Source organism: Patiria miniata, unplaced genomic scaffold (genome assembly GCF_015706575.1).
Source record: "Patiria miniata isolate m_02_andy unplaced genomic scaffold, ASM1570657v1 HiC_scaffold_3, whole genome shotgun sequence".
NCBI classification, from domain to species: Eukaryota; Metazoa; Echinodermata; class Asteroidea; order Valvatida; family Asterinidae; genus Patiria; species Patiria miniata.
The window spans coordinates 19,594,473-19,620,060 of record NW_024037069.1 but is presented as its reverse complement, the minus strand read 5'-3'; the positions used below and the strand labels follow the sequence as shown (position 1 = coordinate 19,620,060).

Below are 25,588 nucleotides of genomic sequence, written 5' to 3'. Positions count from 1 at the left end.
TTCAGTGATCTGAACCCCGACACGGGAATCACTGAACCGGCTATATTCATTGTGTAAAGTTGCCAGATCGAGGCCTGTGCATGCCCATGCAGTAGCGTGAAAAGAGCAAATTGGGTGAAGTCTCATGATCATTATAGGACAGTCCATCAAGGGTAATAATGCAGACACCCTGTTAATCATGTTGAATGCCCTTGTAATATATTTAAGGATTGTTAAATTACTGCTGGAACTAATACTTTCACTGTATTATGTGACGGCTTCAATAAATTCGGTCCTTTTTTACTGCAAGCTTCAACCAGTCACCTGGAACGTGTGGCACATTGGAACATTTGTTACAGGTTTGAAAAGTGGACAGGGCTTCTTCAGGCTGCCGGTAAGACAGATTTAGGCTGGTGGCAATCTATTGCAAGTTATTCCCACAGCACTTTGACATTGGTTGCAAACAGGGAACTAGGCCAAGATGGCTGCTTTAAGTTTATGATCTGAAGCCCATTGTCTTCAGAATTGTGATTTGGTTTATAACCAACCTTGAAGGATTTTAATTACAGATTCATTTGATTTGGAAAGCAGAACCTTGGTCAGTGTGTACAAGTCACACCTATTTTAATTACGTATATATGCACATGTACATGTAATTAAGTTATTACATAGCAATTTTTTTTTTTAGATATTAGGATGTATTTTAGGACAGCTAAGGTAAATTTCACCAGAACAAGTTCTCTAGTTTAAAATTTACTTCCAGGTCAACTCTTAACCATTCTTATGGTGAAATCTTTTTTTAATAAACTTTCAACTTTTATTCATGTATTTCTGAAAAAAAGTGTTGCTTGGCTTCTGATGTGTACCCCACTAAAAAAAAAACACCCCATGTTACTGGGCCCATTCATATTACGGACAATTCCAGTGTGCCATGTCCAATCACTAAAGTAGGTGTGAATATTCGATGACACATTTTTTTGATGACACATTTTATTCATGGTTAATTTTGAAATTAAATTATTGTATTTCTCGTGGAATTAAATATAGTATAACACCATAAAGGAATGTTTGTTCAGCTTCTGTTTTTTGGTCACTGGTGATTTGTTTTTAGATCTTAAAGGGAATTATAAAGCTGCAACATTTGCAAACATCAAAAAAACGAAATGATCAAATTATCACGAAATATCTTACTGGATTGTTAGGGAATGACATTCTAAAGCACCCTTTTTCAAAAACTGCTCTTAATTTTTCATAATTTAGTTTTTCCGCATTTTCCTTGCAATTGATTACACACCTGGGAACCAGACTACAAGAACATGATTGGTTTTCTTGGTTGTGCCAGCATCTTTAAGCCCAAAACGTGAAACAAGTCAGTTTAACAATATTTGCTATAACATTCTACATGTACTTGTCTCCCCCAAATCAATTTACTAAATTCCCTTTAAGTTTAAATTCACAGTTGAAATTTATGAAGTAAATCCTATAATCCATGAAACTGAAACTTGGTAATGAAAGGTCCTTAAAATTCAATAGTCCTGGGCTGAATAACAACGCAGTATTCAAATCGGTCCAAGTTTGAAGATGTTTTATTTCAAAGTTTTGAAAGGGCAGAAAATGGTTGCGGTAATACCATCAACAATAATACACAAGGCATATTTCACAAAGAAAAATATTTAATATGAACAAAACTATTTACATTAATACAAGTTGACCCTGAAACCTTTTTTGAGAGTATACTGTCCTTAAATAATTCCACTTGAATTCCATTATTAAAAAAAACCAAACCCACAATTTGGCACTACTCCAACAAAGAATGGTTATCGCCCCCAAAGTTCCAAAACAATTTCCAGAAGTACACGCTATACATTTCATAGTAAATTTGGTTCTAAATCTCTCAAAATCAGTTTAGGTGTCACTTTTAAAGAGACAACACAAGTGAAATTTCTTACAACTCGAAAAAATGCCTAAATAGTCACGGTCCGAGTTACATTCCCCTATTAGCTTATTTTGTTCTTTTTCTCGACTCATGGCTTTGCTAGATCTTCAGTTAAGCATGATGCTTCAGTTGGAGAATTTGCATAAAATAACAATGGAACAATAGAATTCTAAATGCCTGTCCCAGTGTTCAGTATGTCATTATGCATAATAAATTTCATCGATATTTCTACTAGTGTTACAACTTCACTAAGGTATGTTAACCAGCGCCTTGAAATTGTTTCCAGGGCCTACATACATGAAAATGTATCTTCTAAATTAAACATTATCTTTACAATTATGATCATGCAGAAATCTTTACGAAACAATCATGCCATTATTTGGAAGATCACTTTGTACACATGAAAACAATTTTGTGCATTTCATTTATACTGTTCCATTGGAATGATGAGAATATTTATAAAATTACCAGGGAATAGAGAAGGCAGATTTTGGGTTTTACAATTACGACCTGATCAGTGTGAAAGGCACCATTTCATTGGAAGTACATTCAGACATGCATTGTCTAGATTACTTAAAACAGTACTTTATGAATATGCAAATCAGTCTAATGAAATGAACATGCAAATGAATTTTTAAATTACTAAATATTAATGATTATAATTTGCATAAGTGAAATTTAAAGGAACACTTCTTTCTTATACATGAATTTTTTAAATATGTTAAACATCAAAGTCATTAAACCAGTTCCCTCAAAAGATAACAAAGATAATGGAGGGACTTGAAGCAAGTCTACATGGCCATTGCATTAAAAGGTAGACTTTATTATTCAGTCCTTCGCCAGTGGAAGTGCAAAGTGATTGATTCACACGACATCACAAGGATATAAATCAAACAATTGGAAGTGATTGAGGAACTTAGTCTAGATCCTGCTATTCATCCAGTACATTAGATGCATTACAGATTTCTAGACTGGTCCCTGAGAGAAATGTCTAAAGCAAACCAGCTTAAGAAATACCTGCTTGACACACCTCTGTGCATAAGCCTCTGTAATGATGGCGTCATAGTTTGTTTACTCATACGCTTTTCTATGGGGCTACGAAACCATCGCCCTACCAGGCTCCCATAAGAAAGCACACATGCAAATCAAGTGTGATGTCATCACCACAGAGGCTTATTACAACGTATTCCTTGCCAGGGTGTCACCCTGAATGACCTTTGACCCTTTATGACTCTTGCCCCTTCATGACCTTCCGAGTGGAAATGTTAAATACTTATTGGTCCTTGTTTGACGGAATCCATGATAAAAAAAAAAGTATCCCAGTATATCTGATATTTCACCAAATAATCAGAGAGTATATCTGATATTTCACCAAATTAACTACTTGCTAAGAGTAGGAATGGAGAGTATTACCAGTTAATACTTTCGGTTAACTTAGTATTCACCTATTTCATAAAATGTGGTCAAAAATATCTATATAGTGAATGCACTCGCCTGAACATAAAGTCTTCTACAGTACAAATCCATTAAAAACTCTTCCCAAAATAAAATTAAGAGATCTGTCAATATATCTCTGGAGGTTTTAACTTCTTGTAACTTAACACACAAAAAATTACAATAGAAATGTTGAATAATATGATGTAGTTATGACTTTTTTTTTTTTTTTTTAAACATGGCAAATGTCATTTTAGTAAATTTGATTGAATGGTCAGACCAAAAAACAGAAAATGTACATTTATCAATTATTTTGAAAACTAAATACCAGCGCATTCGCCTGAAACATCACAATATTCCTTCCCTTAGAGAAGTCAAGAAAGTGATAGATTGTTTGCACTGCCGCCATCTTTGAGATGGCCATACCTCATGCATATTCATTTTTAATGAATTAACATAACCGCATATTCATTTTTAATGAATTAACATAACAAAACACACCTCAAAGATGGCTGCCGCATGCACTCCATCTATACATGAACTAAATACATTTTTAAATATTTCACGACTCTGAAACTGTTCACGCAAAAATACAAGAACAGAATTGTTTAACAATTTTTGTGGCAAACACTTAAAACAAGAATACCTTTTCATAAGACGAGGAATAAAGATAAAGAATATCTTTACCCAGTTGAGTAACTACACAAGTACAAACAAAAAGCATTCTGTAAAGATGCACTCATTTTAGTCTATTTTTGACAACTTAAATGTCAGCCCTACTCAATTATTACAGTTGCTCCCCCCCCCCAAAAAAAATTCCCACTGAACAAACTTTCCACCCAAAAATCCAAACTATTTGGACAATCAAAGGGGGATTTTTCCCCGCATCACGCGAGTGCACCTTTAAAGTAGTACCCACAATGTCCACTCGACATGCCTATGTCAACTATTTACATATTTGTGTTTCAAAAGAACCAAAAATAACCGAACCCAACACCAAATAAAGAAATCAGTGTTATTTCAGAAATCTCTGTTCCCGTTTTTCTGAAGCGAAAAACCGGCTCTCCGATCTAATGTTTACAGATTCAGCTGCAACATCCCCCCACCCTTGGAATTTGAAAAGTTCCAAAACTTTGTATTTACATAAAATTTACTAGCCCACTGTACATTCAATTTTAGCAATAACCAAAGTTTTGCCATTTCATCAACAAAAGTTTGTTTTTACAGTGAACATTTTTTTTTAAATGAAATTATGGCTGTAAAACAAGTTTCTTCCGATTATCATAATTGTTGTTTTACAACACATTAAAATCTTGTTTCTTCAATTTACATTTTCTCTTTTCTTTTTACTTCAAAGTGTAGCTATTGAAAAGAAAAGCTATTCTTAGAACTACACTCTCACAATTCTCAAAAAAAGTTCATGCCGCCTTCAACTTTTTTTTGGCTCTCTTCTCTTACAAACTACAAGACAGAACTGTTCTAAAAATCAAAATCAAATCTTTTCATTTCACATACTTTCTGATGGACTTTGGCAAACTGCCACAGCAAAAATTCAGATAATTCAACATTTGAATTGTACCAAAGAATGTCTTAGTGATATCAATAAGCTAAGAGCAAACGTGACAAACCAACAAAATACCACAGCACACTGGGTAGCAGAACAGCATTTAAGTTGGAGATGGGAACAATACAAAGTACAAATTCAATTTAACCCATTCATTTCTGAAGTATTTACTGTATACACAAACAAGTCACATGACGGTGATTGCATGCATTTCATTGGTTATTAATGAGGCACAATAATTAGGTCAATCAACCTGAACTTGTGATTGCATTAATTCCGAGAGAGTAGACTTTTTGAAGTCAAAAACAGACACTCTGAATAAACGTTTACAAGTAAAGGCATCACTGAATATTGCATTGCCGTTAATTTGATAACGTCTCAAAAAGTGATTAAAAATGAGTTTTGTATCAGTAAAGACACAAAGCTAATGCGAAAGAGAACCCTTTCCCCCTTTTTTTCTAACCCAAACGATGAAATTATTTAAAAAAGATACACATTTCACGCAAGCCTTTGTACATTTGCCTTTGTAAGTTTCTTCATTGCATTGTTGTGTTGCCTAGTTGTGTAATGGGACATAGCCGTGTCCGAATCGTGCATTTTGGAGCTATGGCTAAGGCTTTTGCCACTGGCGTTCTATAGTTAGCCATAGACGTAAGTGGCTGTTTCAGACTCAGTCTATTACACAATCCTTCAAGGACTTTAAAAAAAAAAATCTGGATTACTATTGTTTGCAAGAATTTATATCGCCAAAAAAGTTGACGCTTCTTTTAAGCGCTTGGAAAAATCTATGCCAGATACTGTGTAATCCCTGGGAATTTGATTTTATATCAGTTTTGTATTTTTATTGCAAGTGCAGCACCATCATATTTACTAGTCACTAACCAGAAATATGTTCTTATTGTTAACAATTCCGTGTTATAGTTCCTTGTTACTGTTCCTTGCACAGTTTCCATGGAACTACATTAAAACCCAGGATATAAATGGTAAGCCCTGCTCAAAAACCGCTTTGGAGACAACATGGCTTTAATTGGACGCAACTTCCCTTTTCTGTTGCCAATGATGAAATCTTCAAATAAACCACAAAGGGACACTGACTAGGTCCATTGTTGTAATTTTCAAATTTGAACAAAGAAATTGACTGGAGCGGGGTTTGAACACACTCCAGTCAATTTCTTTGTTCAACTTTGAAAATTATGAAATTTGGAAGACTTGAAGATCTTGATGGCCCTGCACTGATGCTTAAATATGTTTCTTGTTTGTTTCTGTGTAAAACATTTAATAGGGTTTAGTCTTAAAATCGAGCTCATCGTGTGCGCTTTTGCCAACTGTATAAAGCGCCCCCTAGAGCTGAATTCACTCCATTCAAGTCCTCGCCTCGATGATCAAAGTCGACTCATGCTTCTTTCTCCGGAGCAACGATGATAAACGTCTTCTGAAGGAAAATGGTGACTGCCTCTGTATAAGAAAAATCATCACAATTTTTTTTTAATTAAGTTTTAAATCTGCTACTTTTACTTTTTTGGGGTGGGACTTAATGAGGAAGGGAATCAATATTTGCAGGGACCTGGACGTTTTGGCTTGGGCTCATTAGCTGGTTTTAAACATATTTGTTTAATACCAACCAAGCACATATTTATTCCCATTCAGAAATACATTGAAGTCAAACTGTCAAAACTAGTCAAGAATTATACATTTCCAAACGATTTGGTTCAACTAATTTACTTAATGTTTTCTTAATCACCCCTCTAGCTATGTTATGGTATGTGCCTCTCACTAGTATTTGTAATGTCGATGTGGCGCAGAATGCAGCTGTGTCTGTGTAGTGTGAATTTAGGACTCTTGGACTCATTGGTAGTATTGCACATGTCTAAGTGAAGATTGTGAACGTTTAACCAATTAATGAGTACAAGGGACCAGATTTCTAGTATTCCAAATTTCATGAGACACCGGAAAAGTGTGAACAGGTATGAAATTGTCAATTTAAAAATAGTCTGAAAATTGGATGAAAGGTCTGAAAGATGTGATTCTCTCAGATTCAAAAATTTGATTTTAGACATAAGTCTGAAAAATCTTATGCCTGCTTAAAACCAGCCGTGTTTTATCAACCGTTTAAAACCACCCACATGACAGGCTTTTGACCAATAGGAATGGGTAAACTGTCTTAGGTATTTATGAATAAAATATAGAGATACAAAGGAAATTGTTGACATTTTCTTTTAACTATGACAAGTTATGAGAGGGTGGGAAGCAAGATTTGGGCACAGCGTTCCACAGTGGCAGGTAGTACGAGGCAGAAACTTGAGTTAGAGTTCTTCCTGATGCTAGCAAAAGTTTTGCACAGGCCTACAACAGGCGTTTTAGAAATGCTGAAAACTTACGGTTGAATCGCAAAAGACACTTGGGCTTGCTCTTCCACCAAACACCGACGAAGTAAACGGGGAAGCCGGTGAGGGTGATGAGAATGCCGATGAGGGTATCCATGGGAGCAGCGATGGTTCCCATGATGACCAGGAAGAGGCAGGCCAAGACAAAGGTGATGGGGAGGAGAATGTTGAACTACGGAGAAGAAAAAAGAAAGAAATGTAACTGATGAAAACTGCCACATTCAGTTACTGCACAAGACTGTTAATCTAGTCTGAAACACAGCCTCAAAATCTTTCACTGTGGAGTTAGAATGGAACGCTTGGGTCTGAGTGTCGAGATTTCCAAGACAAAATTAGCCTCATCTTGTTGATAGCGCCCTCTACGGCCGAGGAGGCTTGACCGCGCTTAACGAGGGACCAGCTTTTTTTTAAGGGGAACATAATCCAAATCTAGTCTTAGCGTTATTATGTACACAATTTTACGTCACGGATTAGCTATGTACACAATTTTCAAATTGAGAATTGTTGGTAAAAAGACCACCCATATGCAGAAGTTCCTTTTTAGGCGGCTCATACCTTGATTGGTCGTGGCAGGTCCGGCTTAGCCCATCGTAGGTACAGCTGGCCGGCTACGGCTGTTCCAATGGCTAGCCACGTCATGAAGCTGAAGTAGTTCAGAAGAGTCTCAATCTTCTCCACAAAGACGTACAGGACCGACAGGACACACTGTGGGGCAAGACAAGGGAAAAGTTTGTTGATCATATCAAGAGAGGAAAGAAAAATCAAACCAATCATCAACGATATACCAGTGGTGTACATGCAACACATGTTTCAGTCTTTTAAGACACGTTTTCCAAACAATAGGCCTAGTTATGCAAAATAAACATATACCTGAAGTGGACTGAGAAGTACCTCCTGTAAAAGAGTAAATCAGTTAAAATGTTCTTCTTGAACTTTTCTCAGGTTTTACTAATAATTTGCCATTTTTTTTTAGTTTAGTATAGTTCTGTGAGGGCTAACATAACTTGGAATCACTAACACTGGGCTGTAAGACTGTAAGACAGTTTCTTTTCTCTTGCTACTGAGGAAATAATAATTATCTTGGAGGTCATACCGTGAAAATGAGAGAAGGTAGTGGTGTCTTGCGCTTGACTTGAATCATGGACATGACTCCTGGCAACTGGCCCTCCCGAGCTCCAACGAAAAACAACCTGCAAAACAAGACAATAAAGCATTCTCAATGGTAAAACAGGAGCTTGAGAATTTTCAGAAGTTAACTAATTGACTGCATTTACACCGATCTATTCAACTGAAGAAATCCTTCAGTGTTAGGTTTTTAATACCATTCAGACTTTTTCTGTTTCACCTCAACCAGTTCGCGAAGGGATTATTTTGACAAAAACGGAACGAGGCGCGGGATAAATTTTCACTGGACCTCAAGCCAGGCAGGTTGAAGCCATCACCCTCAGGCAGCACAATCATATTTCCGGCCTCGCTCGCTGCGAGCAGGTCGCTCACAGATATTTCCGGCCTCGCTCCCTGCGTGTGTATCCGTCATCCGTTCTGAATACCGCAAAACCCTTGTGTGCATACACATCATCTGGCACGAACTGGTTAAATACAATAATCCAATACAATAGAGTGATTGAGTGTTAAAAATCAAGTGTTTTTAAACTGTTATTATCGTTAGAGAGATCAGAGAAATGCATTTGATTGGTCATCAAAGGTGGTGTTGTCTGTTTGTACAAAAGTCTTCTAAATGTTTAAGAAATCTGCTCCTACGAAGGACATTTTGTCAATTGTACTCTCATTTTCGAAGAAGCATAATGTCGTTTTCAGCTTCAAAAGATTTTAATGTGGAACAATTTTGAAAAATTCAAAGTCAGGCTTATCCCCCTTTTTTTTTTTTTAATGATACTCACCGAGACAGGGACAGACAACCTCCATTCACACTGCCGAACGTCGACATGGCAACCGAAACCGGCATTATCCAAGCCATGGGGCCGAAGAGTTTCTCACCAAATGTCTGTCAAAAATGTTGAAATATTTTTTTCTTCTGTTATTATCTGAGATTTTACAGAACATAAAATCGCACATTATCATTCTTGCAAGGAGTAAACCTCCCCCTCCCCCCAAGCAAAAATGGAACAGTCCTTCACTGGTGACAGACATCCCACGAGATTTCCCTGGTGTTCCATTAATCAGACCACCAGAATCTCAGAATCTCAGAAAGTTGACTGGATATCGCCGCTAGGCATCATCATCCAGTTTGACTTCACGCCGGTACCCTTGCCTAAAAACCGGAATCACAGGTCAGAGGTTAACACTAACCCTAGTCACCCGACAACAAAGTACATAAAAAACAAGTCCATTGTCCCTTGATAAGGTAAATCATTTTCATCACACCATGTTGTTCAAAGGTTGAACCTTTTACACTCAACAGTGCAATGCCATGCTTGCCCACTCAAAACACCATCTTAAAAATCTCCTGTTTTTAGGAGAAGATTCCTGTTGGGTCAAGACAGAAAAGTTGACAAGAAAGAGCTCTGAGCTTCCTTCTGGCTTTTTGGAAAGCTATAAAAATGGATATCAGATGACCACACATATGCCTATATACTGCCCTCTAATTTAACTAGTTAGTGGCAGGCAGAAATTAAACAAGTTTACACATTTTTGGCACCAATGCAGTTTGAAACCAGAGAGTATTCAATTTCACTGTCATGCAAAAGATGCCATTGATAGATAACATCACGAAGAACTTTAGACCAGATGACATGATGAAGCATTACTGGCTTGATGAGCAAGGGTAATAAAGTTTAAAATTAGCTTTTAGATATATTTCTCAAACATTTTACTTCTGAATAACTCACAGTGACATGTTTGAATGCTGAGAATTAAAAATGGGTACTGGTACTCTTGATTTTATTATCCTGGGTCAATTTGTTTTAAGGGTCAAATCAAGTCGAGGGTCAAATCATGTCCAGGGTCAAATCATGTCCAGGGTCAAATCATGTCCAGGGTCAAATCATGTCCAGGGTCAAATCATGTCCAGGGTCAAATCATGTCCAGGGTCAAATCATGTCCAGGGTCAAATCATGTCCAGGGTCAAATCATGTCCAGGGTCAAATCATGTCCAGGGTCAAATCATGTCCAGGGTCAAATCATGTCCAGACTCGAATCATATCAAGGGTAAAAGCATGTCAAGGGTCAAATCATGTCAAGGGTCACACTGTACGAATCGGCCAATCAGCTTACCACAGCCACAGCATTGGAACGCTCCAGTTCCTCAGGAGACAAGACAGCAAAGTAGGCGACGTTGGCCAAGACGTAGATGAGGGTGACCATGGGGAGAGAAATGCCGATGGCCCAGGGAAGATTCCTGTCAAAAATTGTTTTCAAGATTTTGTTTTAATTTTTAAAAGGCATTTTCAAAATAAAAACTGGACTAAAAAGAACTCATTTCTCTTTAAGTACAGTATCTTGGTTAGTTCTGTGTGTGTGTGTGGGGGGGGGGGGGGGGAGAAGAACTCTCCCCCCCCAAAAAAAATATATATACAAGTCAGTATTTCCCTAACAATTCCCCAAAATAAACTTCTTAAAATTACGACACTTTATCTTTTTTCCCCTGAAATTGATACTAACAATTGCAAGGAGTTCTGAAAAGAAAATGGTATCATTGAAAATTAGCTACCTTCCAAGAAAGCAATTTCTTTCCTAAGAGTTTTGTCTGGAATACAGGGGGTGTCATGCACTATTATTTATGTTGCTGCAAGTCATCACAACCTGCCAACAGAAATTTGCCTCTTAATTTGACATCACTTAGTCTTTCATCTCCAATAACTTTTTTGATCTCAGTGTAATCTGCCTATGGGAATGAACCCTGACAGTGCAACCTTGGCTTTTGCAACCAGACACAGTCAGTGCCCGGAGACTTGACAGACATAACATGAATGTGCCATTTTTTCCAACTTTCACTCGGGAGGTAACACACTGAGTATACAGGGTTTAAACGTCGGTGAAGGGCAAAAACCTAATTTGATTTATATCACCCCGACGCAAATTTCCATCTTATAATAGTTTATGCGGTACCCGCTGCTATGTACATCAGATTCGAACCGACCAACCGATCCCGTTAGCTCAGTGGTCGAGTGGTAAGACAGCTGCACTAGAAAGCAGGAGGTCGTGGGTTCGAGTCCCACCCGAGTGATTTTTTCCAACTTTCACTAAGGGAGGTAACACACTGAGTATACAGTGTTTAAACGTCAGTGAAGGGCAAAACCCAATTTGATTTATATCACCCCGACGCAAAATTCCATCTTATAATAATGAATGTGCCAAAACAGGTGGCCGGAGATATGAAGCATTCCATTGCCAACTTGAACATGTGGTGGAACATTCATCCATGTTAAACTTGGCTTGGGACCAGATTTTTTTTGGCAGAGATGAGGTTTTCACTTCTAAAGTTATTTTTCCTTTTTTTTTTAACCCTTAGGCCAAAAAAAAAAAAGAGTTCTGCTTCCAATTACATGGCATTTGGAAATAGGGTAGGTAGGTAGGAAGGGAATTTTTTGGGGTGCAATTTTTTTCGGCAGATGGTCATATAAAGGTATGTGCATGCAGTTAAGGGTAGAAGGTAGACATTTAGGATTTTCGGGGATTTTTCCCTCAAATTAGGGTAGGGGCTGTCAAAATAGGGTAGGTAGGGTAACTGGAAGCAGAAATTTTTTTTTTTTTGGCCTAAGTCACGATAGCGCCACGGCCCTGCCTAGTACTCACTGTAGCGCTCCAAATTGCCCCAGCACTCTATAGTTTGATTTATTCTTCAGCGATTAAACACAATGTAATACAATGTACAGATGATAGTGGGTTTTAAGGGGGCTTTTTCATTGAAATAAGATATTTTTTTCAAGGATAAGCCTATTGTCTTCTGGCTGACTGACTGACTGAATGACCGAGTCACTGAGTACAAACTACGCATACATGTACATCTAAAGTGACTGAAACAAATTTTTTAAGTAACGGAAGTGATTTTCTGAGTGACCGAAAAATACTTGAAGTCAAGTTCAGACTGGCTTGCGAGGATTTTTTGTTCTGAGGAACACTTGAATTGCCGCGAAATTGCTGAGATCAGCAGGGAGTGGAAAAGAACGTCCACTGGGGAAAAGATGAGGGAAGGAAGTTAATCCATCCGCAATCCTGTCCAAACATCCCAGGTTCCGGGATGGAATTTTCATCGCCCAAATTCTGAAGTGGTTGAAATTGAAAGGGATCATGGGCTATGTCAGGGTAAATGGATCAACTGATGAGTGTCTTGATCGATTTTACCCAAGGCGTTGTTTTGGGTTTTTTTTTTTAAAGTTTGGCGGCTTGGAAAGGATTCAAGTTTTGTGGCGTCAAAAGGAGTTCTACAATGGGATAGTGTTTGAATTCATTTTCATTGACCAAATTCTTAAGTGGTTAAAAAAGATCATGGGCTATGTCAGGGTAGATGGATCGACTGATGAATGTCCTGATCGATTTTACCCCGAGGTGTTGGGGTTTTCAAACAAGTTTGGCGACATCGAAAGGGTTAAAGTCTGATGGCGTCAAAAGGAGTTGTACAATGGGATAGTGTTTGAATGTTCTGCCCCGTTTAGATTCTAAAAAGTCTGACTAGCGAAATTTTTAAATTCTCAGCTTTCAGCCTTTTGACAAAAAGAGTGATATTTTAACTTTTGAAGAGTGCACTCTTAACAAAAACATTTACGAGAAATCACCAAGGTACTGTTTGTGCACTGTAACAGGCAAGTTTGGCATGTCAGAATTATTTTTGTATATTTGCTTATTGTGAAATGCAAAAAATGTTGTTTTCTTGTAATGTCAATAATGAAAAGTCAGTGATAAAATTGTGCCCGATTTCAAGACGAAACTATAAAAAAATATTGGCTTGGTACTTTTGGTAGTTAAATATTGGGTATTACAGGCAGTTCTATGCAGTCCAAAAAAAGAGAAACCAAAATATTGGTAACATATGTTCAACTCCTTTCTACTGCATTGTCTAGCCTGTTGGACAACCTTTCAAATCAACTGGGAAATATTGCAAGGTCAAAGTTCACCAGGCAGACCGACACTTGACCTTTTTACATGCAAAATAAAAACCACCCACTTTTGATAACCAGGAAATCGCCTCCACAGTCACACAACTACCCAGTTATCTCAGGTGGGATTAATTATTGATCAAATTCTTTTTTCTTTTTTTTTTACATTTTGATAATATGTTCGACCAGTCAGTTATACCACACAGCTGTTTCACTTTCACATCATATTTGCCCTTGCTCTGTTGGGGGTGAGAGATACCAGCATGTTGCCTGTACACATGTGGAAGAGTTTTTAGAATTTACACTCATGCAAAAAGTCAGATAATTTTGATAATTTATACCAGATATCAATGAATTATGAATACATTTTTCAAGATAACGAGTAGAAAGTCGTGTTTAATTCTCACCTGTGTGGATTCTTAATTTCCTCCGTCAAATAATTCAGATAATTCCTACAGAAAAAAGAAAAAAAATGCATGGAAACATCAATACCACAACTTTTTTAAAGTGTTATGAAAAAAATGGGCATATATACCTTTATCATGCTGCCACCATTCCAGCCATGTTTCATGTTTCCTGTATCGGTAAATTTGAAGAGTAGATTTGGAGGCTGTCATTAAGAGAAGAAATTCACTTTAGTATTTAAACCCACCTTTAACCCCACAATTTGTCTATCTTTAAAAGTATGGGCTGCGTTCACAAACTGGAGAGGGCGCTGTTTGACCACTCCCGAGACCCAAGGACGGGACACAACACGTGCGTGTTCTGGTTCGTGCACGTATAGCGCGAAGTATGCACGGCTCATTCTAATCTGAATGTGCACAAAGTTCAGTGTTTAAATAATAGCCTGTCCATTTTTGAATAAATAGTATTCGATTATTCGAAACAGCATTTGACAAACATGTGAATATTGAAAACTCGCCGATCAAGGTTACATGTGGCAGCTGGAACCAAGTTGTACGCAAGGCGCGTGGGATAAATTTTGCACGCAGCGATCGATGTAATAGGCCACTGGAGCGTTTTACAGTAAGTATCTTTTAACTGTCAAGGGCTTTACCCTGCTAAAAAGATTAAAAAGTGAACCGTTAGGTCAAAAAAAGTCTCCGGTTTCTGGTATGCGTGCGCGTCGCCATAGCCATGCGCGTCAGCAAAATGAAAAAGTTTTTTTTTCAATGAAAGATGATGTCTCAAAACCGCCAAACTCACTGGTTTGACTGGAATCCTGCTGCTGCACAATTTTAACGTGTTTTTAGATGGGGTTATAGTCGAGAATAAGCTTTATGTGGCCTCTCAGGACTCCCATATACTTGCACTAAGTTTAGTCGGGCACCATTTGCAGTCTTCAGCCGACATTTAAAGCAAAAAAAATCAGGTAAAAAAAAAAAAAAAAAAGCCGCGTCGCCGCACCACTTTTTGGGCAAGCTCCATACCAGAAACCGGAGACTTTTTTTTTTGGCCTTACTTCCATCATTAAAGCACCACAGCTTAACAATTAAAATAACATCACAGGTGTGTACGTGCCTGTTGTTTTCTTTTGAATATTCAAACCTGCAAAAAGCTATTTTTAGCTAAAACATGTATTTTACGTAGATGGGTTAAATATTCAAACAGTCGGGACAACCTTAACTGTATGGTTGTTTTATGTAGGCAAAGCTCCTACGGCTCATAAATCAAGATAATAACTACCTGCAAGTCCATAATGCATTAGCATAACAAAGTACTCAAATTATAATTTACATTTAAATACTTAGTAAACCAGCTGAAAAAAATATTAAGTAATATGCCAATTATTTTATCAACAGAAACCAAGCAAAAATAAAGTCTTGCAAATGCATTTGAATGGCAAGGCAGCGGTAATGTTGTTTATTTATTGACAAAAATGTATGGGTAAAAATTTACTTTGCCGGAACAAACTACTGCATAATGTATTAAGCAAGTAGTTTTTAATGTATATTATTTTGTTTTACATTTAAAAGTAAAATACTAACAAACAAGTACAAACCAAACTACCCGCAACTCAATGTGTATGGAAATCCAATCAAATTTATAATTTAAATTATAATTTTGGAAAATATTTTGGTTTTGTTACTAAAGATAGCTTTCTGGAGCTTTCACAAAGAAACAATAAAGCAGTTAAAATGGCTCTATGAATATCACCCTCCACATTTTTACAATAAAATACTAATTGGAGAATTTCAACTTACCAAGCTGCGTATGCAAACAGGCCACCGTAAAAGGCCAAGGCAATGTCACTACCTCCCTTGCTATTCTTGAACGGTTCTTGGAAGTTCTCTGTGTGTCCTGGGTAAAAAAAATATTTAAAAAAATAAAAAAATTAACACAAAATGCATTATATTTTGCTATTTTCACATTATACAACACCTGAATAAATCCCTGTCATCTGATTGGTGGATCGTTGATCACATGTCATTGAATTATTCGTACCAACGCGCGCAGCGCACAGTGCAATGGAAGTTCTATTGCACTGTGAATGGAAGTTCTATTGCACTGTGAATGGAAGTTCTATTGCACTGTGTCACTGCTGCTGGTGGTGGCACTGTTTTAAATCAAGATAAATTGAATGTGATTGTTCTCAACCTGTTGAACAGTTTGCATTAACCCTTACCCTACTAGACCCTCCAACGCATGCCAATATGTGCCTCAAGAAAATCACCTATGTTTTTTGCATGGCCCTCCAATATCTGCCATGTCATTTCAAGGGTAACTGGACAGGCACTCCAATACATGCCACAGAGAACAATGAGAGTCCTCTGATAACAAAGTGAGTGCCCCCAGCTGGTCAGTATCAGGCACCCTCCAGGGCCTCCAACTCCTGCCAATTGGAGCCTTCACTGTTAAATAAAACTATCTGCCAATAAACTGCAGCTGGAGGGCATTGGCATAACCAACTGACATGCAGTAAATTACCCTCAGAGAGTAAGGGTTAATATAAATATGATGAACTTGTCGACATTTTAAACAGTTTTTAACCTGAATAAATTGGATATTAAAAGTCAACCAATCAGATGACAAGGATTTATTCAGGTGTTATATAAATCAAATAATGAATGTTTGACATTCGTGCAATGGAAAGAATAATTTCATGAGGTGACATGAAATGTTCCATTCCACTCGGCTTCGCCTCGTGGAATGGAACATTTCATCTGTCACCTCATGAAATTATTCTTACCATTGCACTCACAAACAATCATTATTTGTACATTAAAACGCCCCTGCTGTTTAAAAAGTCACAAAGTGTCAAAGTTTCCTTCCACTTCCCCCGGTATAATTTTAACCCACCAATGGGTCACTTTGCCAATTTGGACCCAAGTAACAGCATGGCTCAGAATGCATGTTTCCATAGGAGGGGTTAACCTAGAAATTTTCATTTAGGTACCTGAACCCTCCAAAATCTACCATGTGCTGTGAAGGCGTATCAACTCCCATATGAGTGGCTACGCTAGACGGGATTTGGGGTGTGCATCGGAACCGGGTTCCTGAGCACCCGACCGCTGATGTCAGGAACCGGTTCCAGATTATGGGGTCGGGCATCCATGACCAACTTTACAAATTACTTGGTAACTTCTCCGACAACAAAAAAGAAAGGTTTTGCATGCCATTTGGGGGAATTTTCAAAATGAAAACCAGGCTACATGGATAACCAAAAGAGATTTGACGTTAACGTGTATTTTTAATGTGCGACAGATGACGCTCGCGAAAGTCGCAAAATCAAGCATTAACCAAATTCTTTGTAGTTGGAATGTCAAGCCTGCCTAGTTGGGATACTCTGTCCTAAATCGACCAAGACCTTGAAGTGGCTTAAGGGGGATTTAGTGTGATTCCGCTTTAATTATTCATTGAAGGCTTATTGAGTAAATAACATAATAAGATGACCTTTGCAAGTAGATTAATTATGTTGGACCGTATAATTAACTAGTAAATGATATTCATTTAAACCAAAACAAAATAAAAATGTACGAGTGTTGAAACACGTGGACAAAAATTGACACAAGGAAAGCAGACCTCAGAAATTCATACAGATTAGAGCAAATCAAAAAAACTTTGGGTTGATTTAAAAAAATGTTGTACGCATATTTTTTTTTCTCTGCAAAAGTATGTGCAGTTCTTTAGTTCAATAAAAAATCTCAACGTTTAAATGGAATTCAAAAAAATAGGCAAACAAAACGAACAAACAACACAGTGTGTGCATTTGACAAAGGCAAACAGAAAACACCGCCAGATATGAGTCCGTGGACAACTTGTCTCTGTTGCTATTGCTGCAAAAGACAAACTCATTTGTTGACAATGGATAAATTGTCAACAGCGAGTGAAAACAGAGACATGTAAATGATATGCATGGATGGTGGTATTAAGAGCCACCACAAGCTAACTGTATGCAGTTTCATAATTTTGATAGGACTAACAGGAACGTTAATAATTAGGTTACCTTGTAGTTTACCCTATATTTGTAATTAACCCTTATTGTCAAATTCAGCATCTGGCTTTTCAATATTTTTTTTAATTAACTGGAGCCCTGGCAAAATTGTTTTTAATATTGTACCCCGGGACTCACTTTTGTTGGAAGTACAAATGATACTATGTGCAATAAAAGTAATATACAATATTTGCAAAAATCCAAAAACAAAACTACCAACCACCCTGAATCCTTCAAAATCCTCTATGCCAAAGTGGAGGAATTTGGAGGATTGAGGTTACATGGCAAAAGTGCGTTAGTGATTTCGTAGGATGCACTTTGTCAAGGTCTTGGGGGCTGGACCTTGTGTAGTTTTTTGCTCAGCCATGCATAAATATAGGACTGGATTATGCTTGAAATCCTCTGTACTGCTCCAGGATGTCACTTACCAAGCCTTAACATGTTGACAGTCACTGCCGCAGGATTTTGCAGGATTCAGGCAGTGGTCACCCCTCCATGGCCCATATTCAAGAAATAATGGAGGAATTTGCAGGACCGAGGCTATATGCCATTTTTCCATGAGGCCAATTGGAGGATTTTGCAGGATTGAGGCTACATCCTAACAAAAAGGCCTAGGGAGTTAGGGTTAAGAAATGCCTTACTTCACTGTAAGTGAATATTAGTCTCAAGCATCCAGTGAAATTATGGCACCTGATGCGCTGTCATTTCAAGAAAAGTTGAATTCTTGTATAAAAACTAACCCCCAATCCATCCATTTCTGAAAATGACAGCAAAAGCAAATGCTTTATTACCTTTTAATACTGCACAGTGGTCAAGTTTGGAAGATTCAGGAAGTGTCCAAGCACAAAATGCCTGGGAATTTATGGTTAATAATTTATCATTAATCTACATCTTTCGTCTATTAAGTTTCAAACGCTTCCTTCCTTTTTTTATATGTTCCTTCGAGTGTTATCTCTGTGATATCAAAATAATATAAGTTTTTAATAATGTGTCTTGTGAACTGGTGTCCAAATTGATCAACACCAATTCAACAGATGTTACAAGCGACTTGACTAAATACAACAAATAAGTCAAAGAAAGCGAAGAAAAAAATCAGAGCTGAATACATGTGATCGGTTCTGTCAAAACAAGACGACTCTGGGCGGAGCTAGAAATGGAGGTGACGAGGCACGACCAAAAGACAATGTTGAGTTGATTTTTTTTTCTTCCAATTTCCTTCTGTATCAACTTTATGATCCATGTGTGTCTAAAATATACTGTAAAGATTTCAGACCTTAATTTTTCCTCTAATTTTTTTTGGGGGGGGGGGTATTTGTAAAGTTGTATCAGTTCAAGAAATGCAAGCCAGTTCATAAAAACACGACGTCCAAATAAAGTAATCCAATTTGATCCATCGTTTTGATCTTCAAGATGCTGTGAGTAGGATGATGCAATCATCTTGTACTCTTGATATTCACGCATCAATGCAGCCCCATGGTCATAATCGCTGAGCCGTTTTAAAATGTGAGCTTCCTTAAATTAAATGTCCCAACGCTGATAACTTAACCATGTGCACCGTCACTAGTTATGAGCTTCATGTCACTAGTAATGAGCTTCATGTTACAGAAACGGTTCCACATGATCGTGTTTTTGAAAAAAATTAATGGATTTTTTTTTCCAACTTAAGCTCGAGTCACTTAAATTTAAAAGCAGGTTTCAATGTATTTGATGACATTTCAAACTGTAGAGTCCAGTTACTAACTTTACAAGTTGCCATTTGATCGAAAAATGAATAACACTCAAAGGGCGTGCGCGTCCCATTTGGAGGTGGGGGGTGTACGGTGTTTCTGGAATACTCACCCATGCAAATGTAGACAAGCCCGGACAAGATGATGACAATGAGGGCCAAGACCTTGGCAACGGTGAAAACATCTTGGACTTTAGTCGCCCAGGGGACGCTCCAGCAGTTCACAAATGTCAAGAGAGCTGCAGAACATAAGAGAAAAACACATTTTCATTTGAAAAAAAAAAATCCTTTCAAAATAGTTTGCAATGACAATCTGCCAAACCGCTTAGATATTTTTTTTTTTCGTTTTACAAATGTTCCTGAATCCACTGGAAACTTGGACTTAGGCCAAAAAAAAAAGTTCTACTTGTGATTAATCACATGGCATTTGCAAATAGGGTAGGTAGGTAGGGGATTTTTTTTTCTTATTGCATTTTTTTTTTTTTGGTGTTGATCATACTTTTCTGCATGTAGTCGCGGGTAAAAGGTAGCAATTGATGGTTTTGGTTTTTTTTCCTCATTTTCCCCCCCAAAAAATTAGGGTATGGGCTGTCAAAATAGGGGAGACAGGGTAACAATTATTATTATTTTTTTTGGACTTTTAACAACAAAAACAGGTCAATATGAACAGTTTAAGACGCTGGGTTTAACCGTCTTGAATCCACCAAAGTAAAAGTGGATTTTGACAGATCCAGAATTTTTAGGTTTTTTTTACAAATCAACCTCCCAACGTGCAATTATTGAATTAAATCATTCCATTTAATGTCTTCAAACTATGAAAAACCACCCCCCTCCCCCAAAAAATTTATGATCAACTAAACGCCCCTCGGGAAATCATCCAAAGCAATATCAGATACCAAAACGTTTGGTTTTTCCACTTAATATTTCCCAAAACTTGCCAATTTGAAAACAGGCCTACACAAAACGTATACCGAAATTTGACACTTTGAAGGTATTTGTTTGATGTTTTAACCAGATAAGTTATTGCACTTATTGTTAATTTGAAACGTTGCAATTTGAAGGTTTTTTGTTTGATACTTTAACCAGATAAATTAATGCACTTACTGTTAATTTCAAACGTTTGCATTACAATAAATTGACATCACTTACAGACCAATCTGTTAGTTTTTCTATTTAATTTTTCAGCAACGTTGAACACATCTGTTCCTACAAGGTTAATTGTCATATTTTTAGATTAACAAAAAAGTGAAGTAAGCCCAAAGGAATTTAAAGTTTCATTTTATATTTTTAAAGGGACAAAAAGCCAACATGCACGTATATATCTGTATACCATTGAAACCAAATTAACAATTCCACGTGGTCTCGCCAAAAAATAAAAAATTGCCAACTTCCTTCTGAACACAAAAGACTCTTTCTGCTGCCAAGCGAACCATCTGCTAGGATCAGCCTTGAATTTGGCGCCAAATTTGGTATCCTGTTTCCCGCTTATTTTTTATCTTTACTTCATTCCCCTTTGTGGGAAAAACCAGGGCAACAGCTGGAGGAGTACAAGGCTACCGATACCTTGAGCCATTGTCAAATTCCAAAGGGGGAAAAATGCCGCCTTTGTTTGGTTGAATTGCAGCCAAAAAAAGAAACCTGAAAAATTTCGCTACAGCAGTTTGTCTGGTAGGATTCAATGGCTTTCACTCAAGGCCGTTTTGCAACAATAGCTCCGGCATTGTAATCCCGTAAGTTACTTTGTTGATTCAAGTGTTGTCATGCATGAATCCTGCAGCAATTTCTTGTCAATATTTTTTTGGGGGGGGGGGAACAAGCAGCTTGAAAAATTTTTAAAAGTGGGGCTGGACACTACCTATTGTAGGGGACGCTAATAAAACATGTGCCCATATGTACAAATGTGCATTTTATAATTCCCTTTACTCAAAGTAAGATGAGAGTTGGACAAGGAATATCCTTCTCTTAGTCTTACCAGTGTTTCATTTCATTTCATTTCTCAGGTAAGAACAACACAGAATATAATACAAACATTTAAGGTAACAAGCCAGTGTAACACACACACACACACACAACCAATATTGATAACACCCCTGAAGGATTGTCAAAAGCGAACTTAATCACTATCTAGACAGTGGCTCTTCCTAAAAATGCCATCAAGTACAAAAAAAACACAACAACATGCATGTACATTTTAAAATACCCAATGCTATCGAAAAAAAGTGATATTTAACATGGTAGAAATAATATTGTGAAGATGTACAATGTAACTTTGTTACAAATATATGTACTGGGATTATGGAGAGGGGGGTTCCTGGTTGAGAATCCGGTAATCACCACTGGTGTCCAAAAAATATCCTGGGCCACGTCCTGTCCCCCTTCTCAACAATTTGATTTGTTTGAAGAAAAAAATTAATTCTCAACTCAAGCAGGATACGAGCATTAAAACTGGTAGGAAAATAAATGGTCCCCAGAGTTTAAACTGAAGTTGGTGGTTGCCATAAAACTTTTTTTTTCTTTCTCATTGGGGATCCAGATTGGTATGTGACTAAAACATAGAATCATACGAACAACGAACCTTCCACACTCTTGCAAAAATCCAACACCATAATTATGGTAAACTGAGTTTCCAAGCTGTTGGACTCTGATTATGGTGGTATGCCTGACCCAATGTAAAGCAAAATCAGTAATACTAGTGCAGTACTCACTCCAACAGAATCTAACAAAACATGCAGTTGGATTTTGAAGGGTTGGGGTGGTTAGGGTTAAGGATTCAGAAACATTGCGGTTCTTGTTTTCACTGTACACAAGCCTGTCACAGCTTCTTCCCTTAGCTTAGACATTCTCTATTGATTTGTCATCAGCTCTATGTCATGGTACGATTTTAATAATTCAAGATGCTAATGATGTCTGCTCGTGCTGGGATTTTGGTCAGGGATTTGGTCAGGGTCAGTGTCCTACATGTATTCCAAGAGCATGCTGTTTACAACCATTTATATATCCTTGAGCACTGAAAGTGACAAACTACGCATTTGCACTGTTTCTTTTGTGACAAGCAATGCCAAAGTTAGTAGTAGGCCTACGTAGCAAAGGGGGTCACACAAACTAAGGAGTTTTCCATGTTGCTTTCTCTGTGCAATTCTATGCTAACAATTTTTAAATCATTAACAGGAAATTAATAATAGAATGTGTATTTTGATATTTAGATAAATGTTGCTCAAGTTTCTTTGATGCCAGGCAATTTATCAAAGTTCAAACTCTTCTGAGAATAATTCCGACCATCTGATAAAAGTGATAGGCCTATGTTTGAAAATTGGAAGAGTAGGCCGAGACCTTATTAAATTTTAACAATTTTTAACAGTTGTAGAAATTGTAAATTTTTTAGTCTCACCAATGATTGTAGGCGCAATCGTAGCTGGAGTTTACCTCAGCCCTAAATTTTATCGTTGGGTTGTCATTAAATGTAATGACAACCCAATGATAAAATTTAGGGCTGAGGTGACAACCCAATGATAAAATTTAGGGCTGAGGTAACTCCAGCTAGCGCAATCATAAAATGAGTCAAGAGTAGGAACTGTGACAATGATTTCAGTTTGGGTGACCTCAACTTACCAAGACACAAGACGGTTAAAATACGGACAAACACGTCAGGAGGCGGGCAGTCCGGGTCTGGGAAGAAAGGCTGGATGACGTAATAAGCAAATGTCATGGCAACGATTGTCTGGCCAGTTGGGTTGACGATCAGGACCGTCACCCAGAGGACAAGGAAAGCAGGCAAGGAACCAAAGGCGGTCAAGATGTAGGAGTACTCCCCGCCAGATGCCGTGATGGTTGTTCCCAACTCGGCGAAACAGAGAGCTCCGATTACAGAGAAAATGCCAGAGACAACCCAAACTATCATTGACATCCCTACGGAGCCTGTATTCTCCAAGACACTCTTGGGAGACAGGAAAATACCCGAGCCGATGATGCAGCCCAGGATCAAAGTGATCCCGTTGAAAACTCCGAGCTGGGGCTGCAAGCGTACCACCGAGTCATTGTCATTGGGCTTGGCTCCCGTCTCCTCCTCCTTGGGCGTGTACGGTGGCGGTTCCGAGGAGATCTCGGAGCCGGCATTCTGGTCACTGCCTGCTGTCGTGTTGATCGGGTCTGCTAAAGCGACTTCTTCCATTTTGTGAGAAAAGAATATTTCGAAGTAAAATGTTACTGTTTATGAGAGCTCTGTTTAGCTTTTGCTCTACGACGACTTGTTGGAATTTATAGAACTCTTAAAAGATGTCTTTTACAACAGCATGGTGTCTTGAAGAACTATTCCACATCACCACATGGCATACGTATACACAGGCAACCACAGTTCCACGTGTAAACTGCCGAACAATGCTGAACCATTACGTTGTCCACAGACTAAACACTGGCCGTCAGTAAAACTAGTTTACGTAGGCCTACGTTTTCCCACGGAAACCGTCTAAACTGCGAGCCTAATCACCAGCAAAATGAGACGAATTCTCTTGCATGGGCAGCTGTCACCGAAGTGACGGTCGTAGCCAAGAATTACAACTAAATACTACTCATTTGGGTTGGTACATGTACATCGTAGTCTGGTAGTGTTTGGCGGGAATAATAACGCGCGCCCGCGCCCGGCCACGTCGTACATGAAGCCATGAACTCGCATATTCGCCCCATATGGTCATATGCGTGTACCGGCCTCGTGCTTCCACTCGCGATTTCATCATCACACACTGAATTCTTATAATATACGTCGTACTCAAACAGCCGTCCGTTGAGACTCTTCTTGATTTTCCACACACAAGACGAAGGCTTTGCAAAGCAGACGACCGTTTCAGCCAGCTAACGAGGGAAACATATTTATCATGTGCGGAAGCTCCGTTAGAATTTATCCACTGCAGTTCCTGGGCGGGGCTTCTGACAACGCCACGTGCTTCGTCGATGTTGCGCTTGGTAAATTTTTACTGCGGTCATAGGCCGCAGGGTGCCCGGTGCAGACCTGCAAATTGACTCCCATAGACTTCAGTGATAATTACGCGTACTTCCAAAAAATATTTAAAATACTCACAACTCTCCGATATGTTCGACACATCCATCGAATGAAAGCTATTTAACAATCTTTCATTTTCTGTTAATTTTTGTTCTGTTATCTATAATTTTTGGGTGAAGATTGTATCCAAAGATGATCGCCCCGAAAAAGTAGTCAATGTGGCCCATCGCCATTTTGCAAAATGATGTCTGCGCTCCATTGCAAAATAGAGCAATTTTAGGGCGCAAATTCATGAGAACTTTTACAGAAATACAAGCGCAAGCTTACACTCCTGTGCACGACTTCCAACCATCTTTTTCCACGAACCTTTATGGCCCACAAAATGCTCTAATATTATGCCATGTGATTTGGCCCGCGTGGGCAATTCTGGACCCATCGTCTGCACCCACATAAAACACGTTGTGCTGACGATGACTGAACTATACTTGTCTACCCCTCTTGGACATGAATTGTTTTCTTGTCAATTAGATTCGAATAACGAGATGGAATAACCACGGTGTAACGTTCACTCACGGTAAAGTTAACAAACCTATTCTAATTCCGGTGTTAGTAAGCAAGACCATGGATGAAGAAAAGACTTTTAGAAGGCAAGATCAATCCAGTTTAGTTCGATCTCAATGCAATGCAAACGCGTTGCAAACGAAGAAGACGCCACGGACTTTCAATACTCTGGTTTTGGCCATGACTTATAAATAGCCTTGCCCCTTTCATATCTTTTCTCCGTGTCTAATAATAACACAGCTTTTGTTAATTTCAGTTTTGAAAGTTTCTCAGTAGTATTCACTGTGGCTCTTAGTCGTAAGTCTGATGGCACCTAGACAAATGATTAAATGTAACAAGGTGTTGATGTGGGAGTAAAGGCCTGGCTGTGGTTCCTGATAAAACCAAAGAACTAAAAACCTACAGAATCAAAATGTCAGCCTTGGATTCAAGTTCAAGCCCAAGTCAAGAAGGTGGAAGGCAAAAAATCCTCTACGTACACAAATGCCATTCCTCAAATCGATTCTGATAACTAACTTAG

The 25,588-nt window shown here is 38.1% G+C and overlaps 1 protein-coding gene across 4 annotated transcripts in view; it reads right to left on the bottom strand.

Moving 5' to 3' along the window:
• Positions 1-4,714: 4,714 nt before the first annotated feature.
• The window catches only part of LOC119738880 (Y+L amino acid transporter 2-like), a 34,875-nt gene continuing 14,001 nt past the window's right edge, over positions 4,715-25,588 (bottom strand). For 3 of the 4 annotated variants that reach the window (XM_038213859.1, XM_038213858.1, XM_038213856.1), the window contains exons 2-10: positions 19,628-19,753; positions 15,558-15,654; positions 13,761-13,805; positions 10,532-10,655; positions 9,199-9,302; positions 8,391-8,487; positions 7,853-8,002; positions 7,292-7,469; positions 4,715-6,368 (exon numbers count right to left, since the gene is read on the bottom strand). In XM_038213859.1, coding sequence (XP_038069787.1) covers positions 6,307-6,368; positions 7,292-7,469; positions 7,853-8,002; positions 8,391-8,487; positions 9,199-9,302; positions 10,532-10,655; positions 13,761-13,805; positions 15,558-15,654; positions 19,628-19,753 — 983 coding nt within the window. In that variant the 3' untranslated portion in view covers positions 4,715-6,306. Of the gene's footprint in view, positions 6,369-7,291; positions 7,470-7,852; positions 8,003-8,390; positions 8,488-9,198; positions 9,303-10,531; positions 10,656-13,760; positions 13,806-15,557; positions 15,655-19,627; positions 19,754-23,123; positions 24,149-25,588 lie in introns of those variants that run through there. The other variant, XM_038213855.1, reaches the window with a different exon arrangement.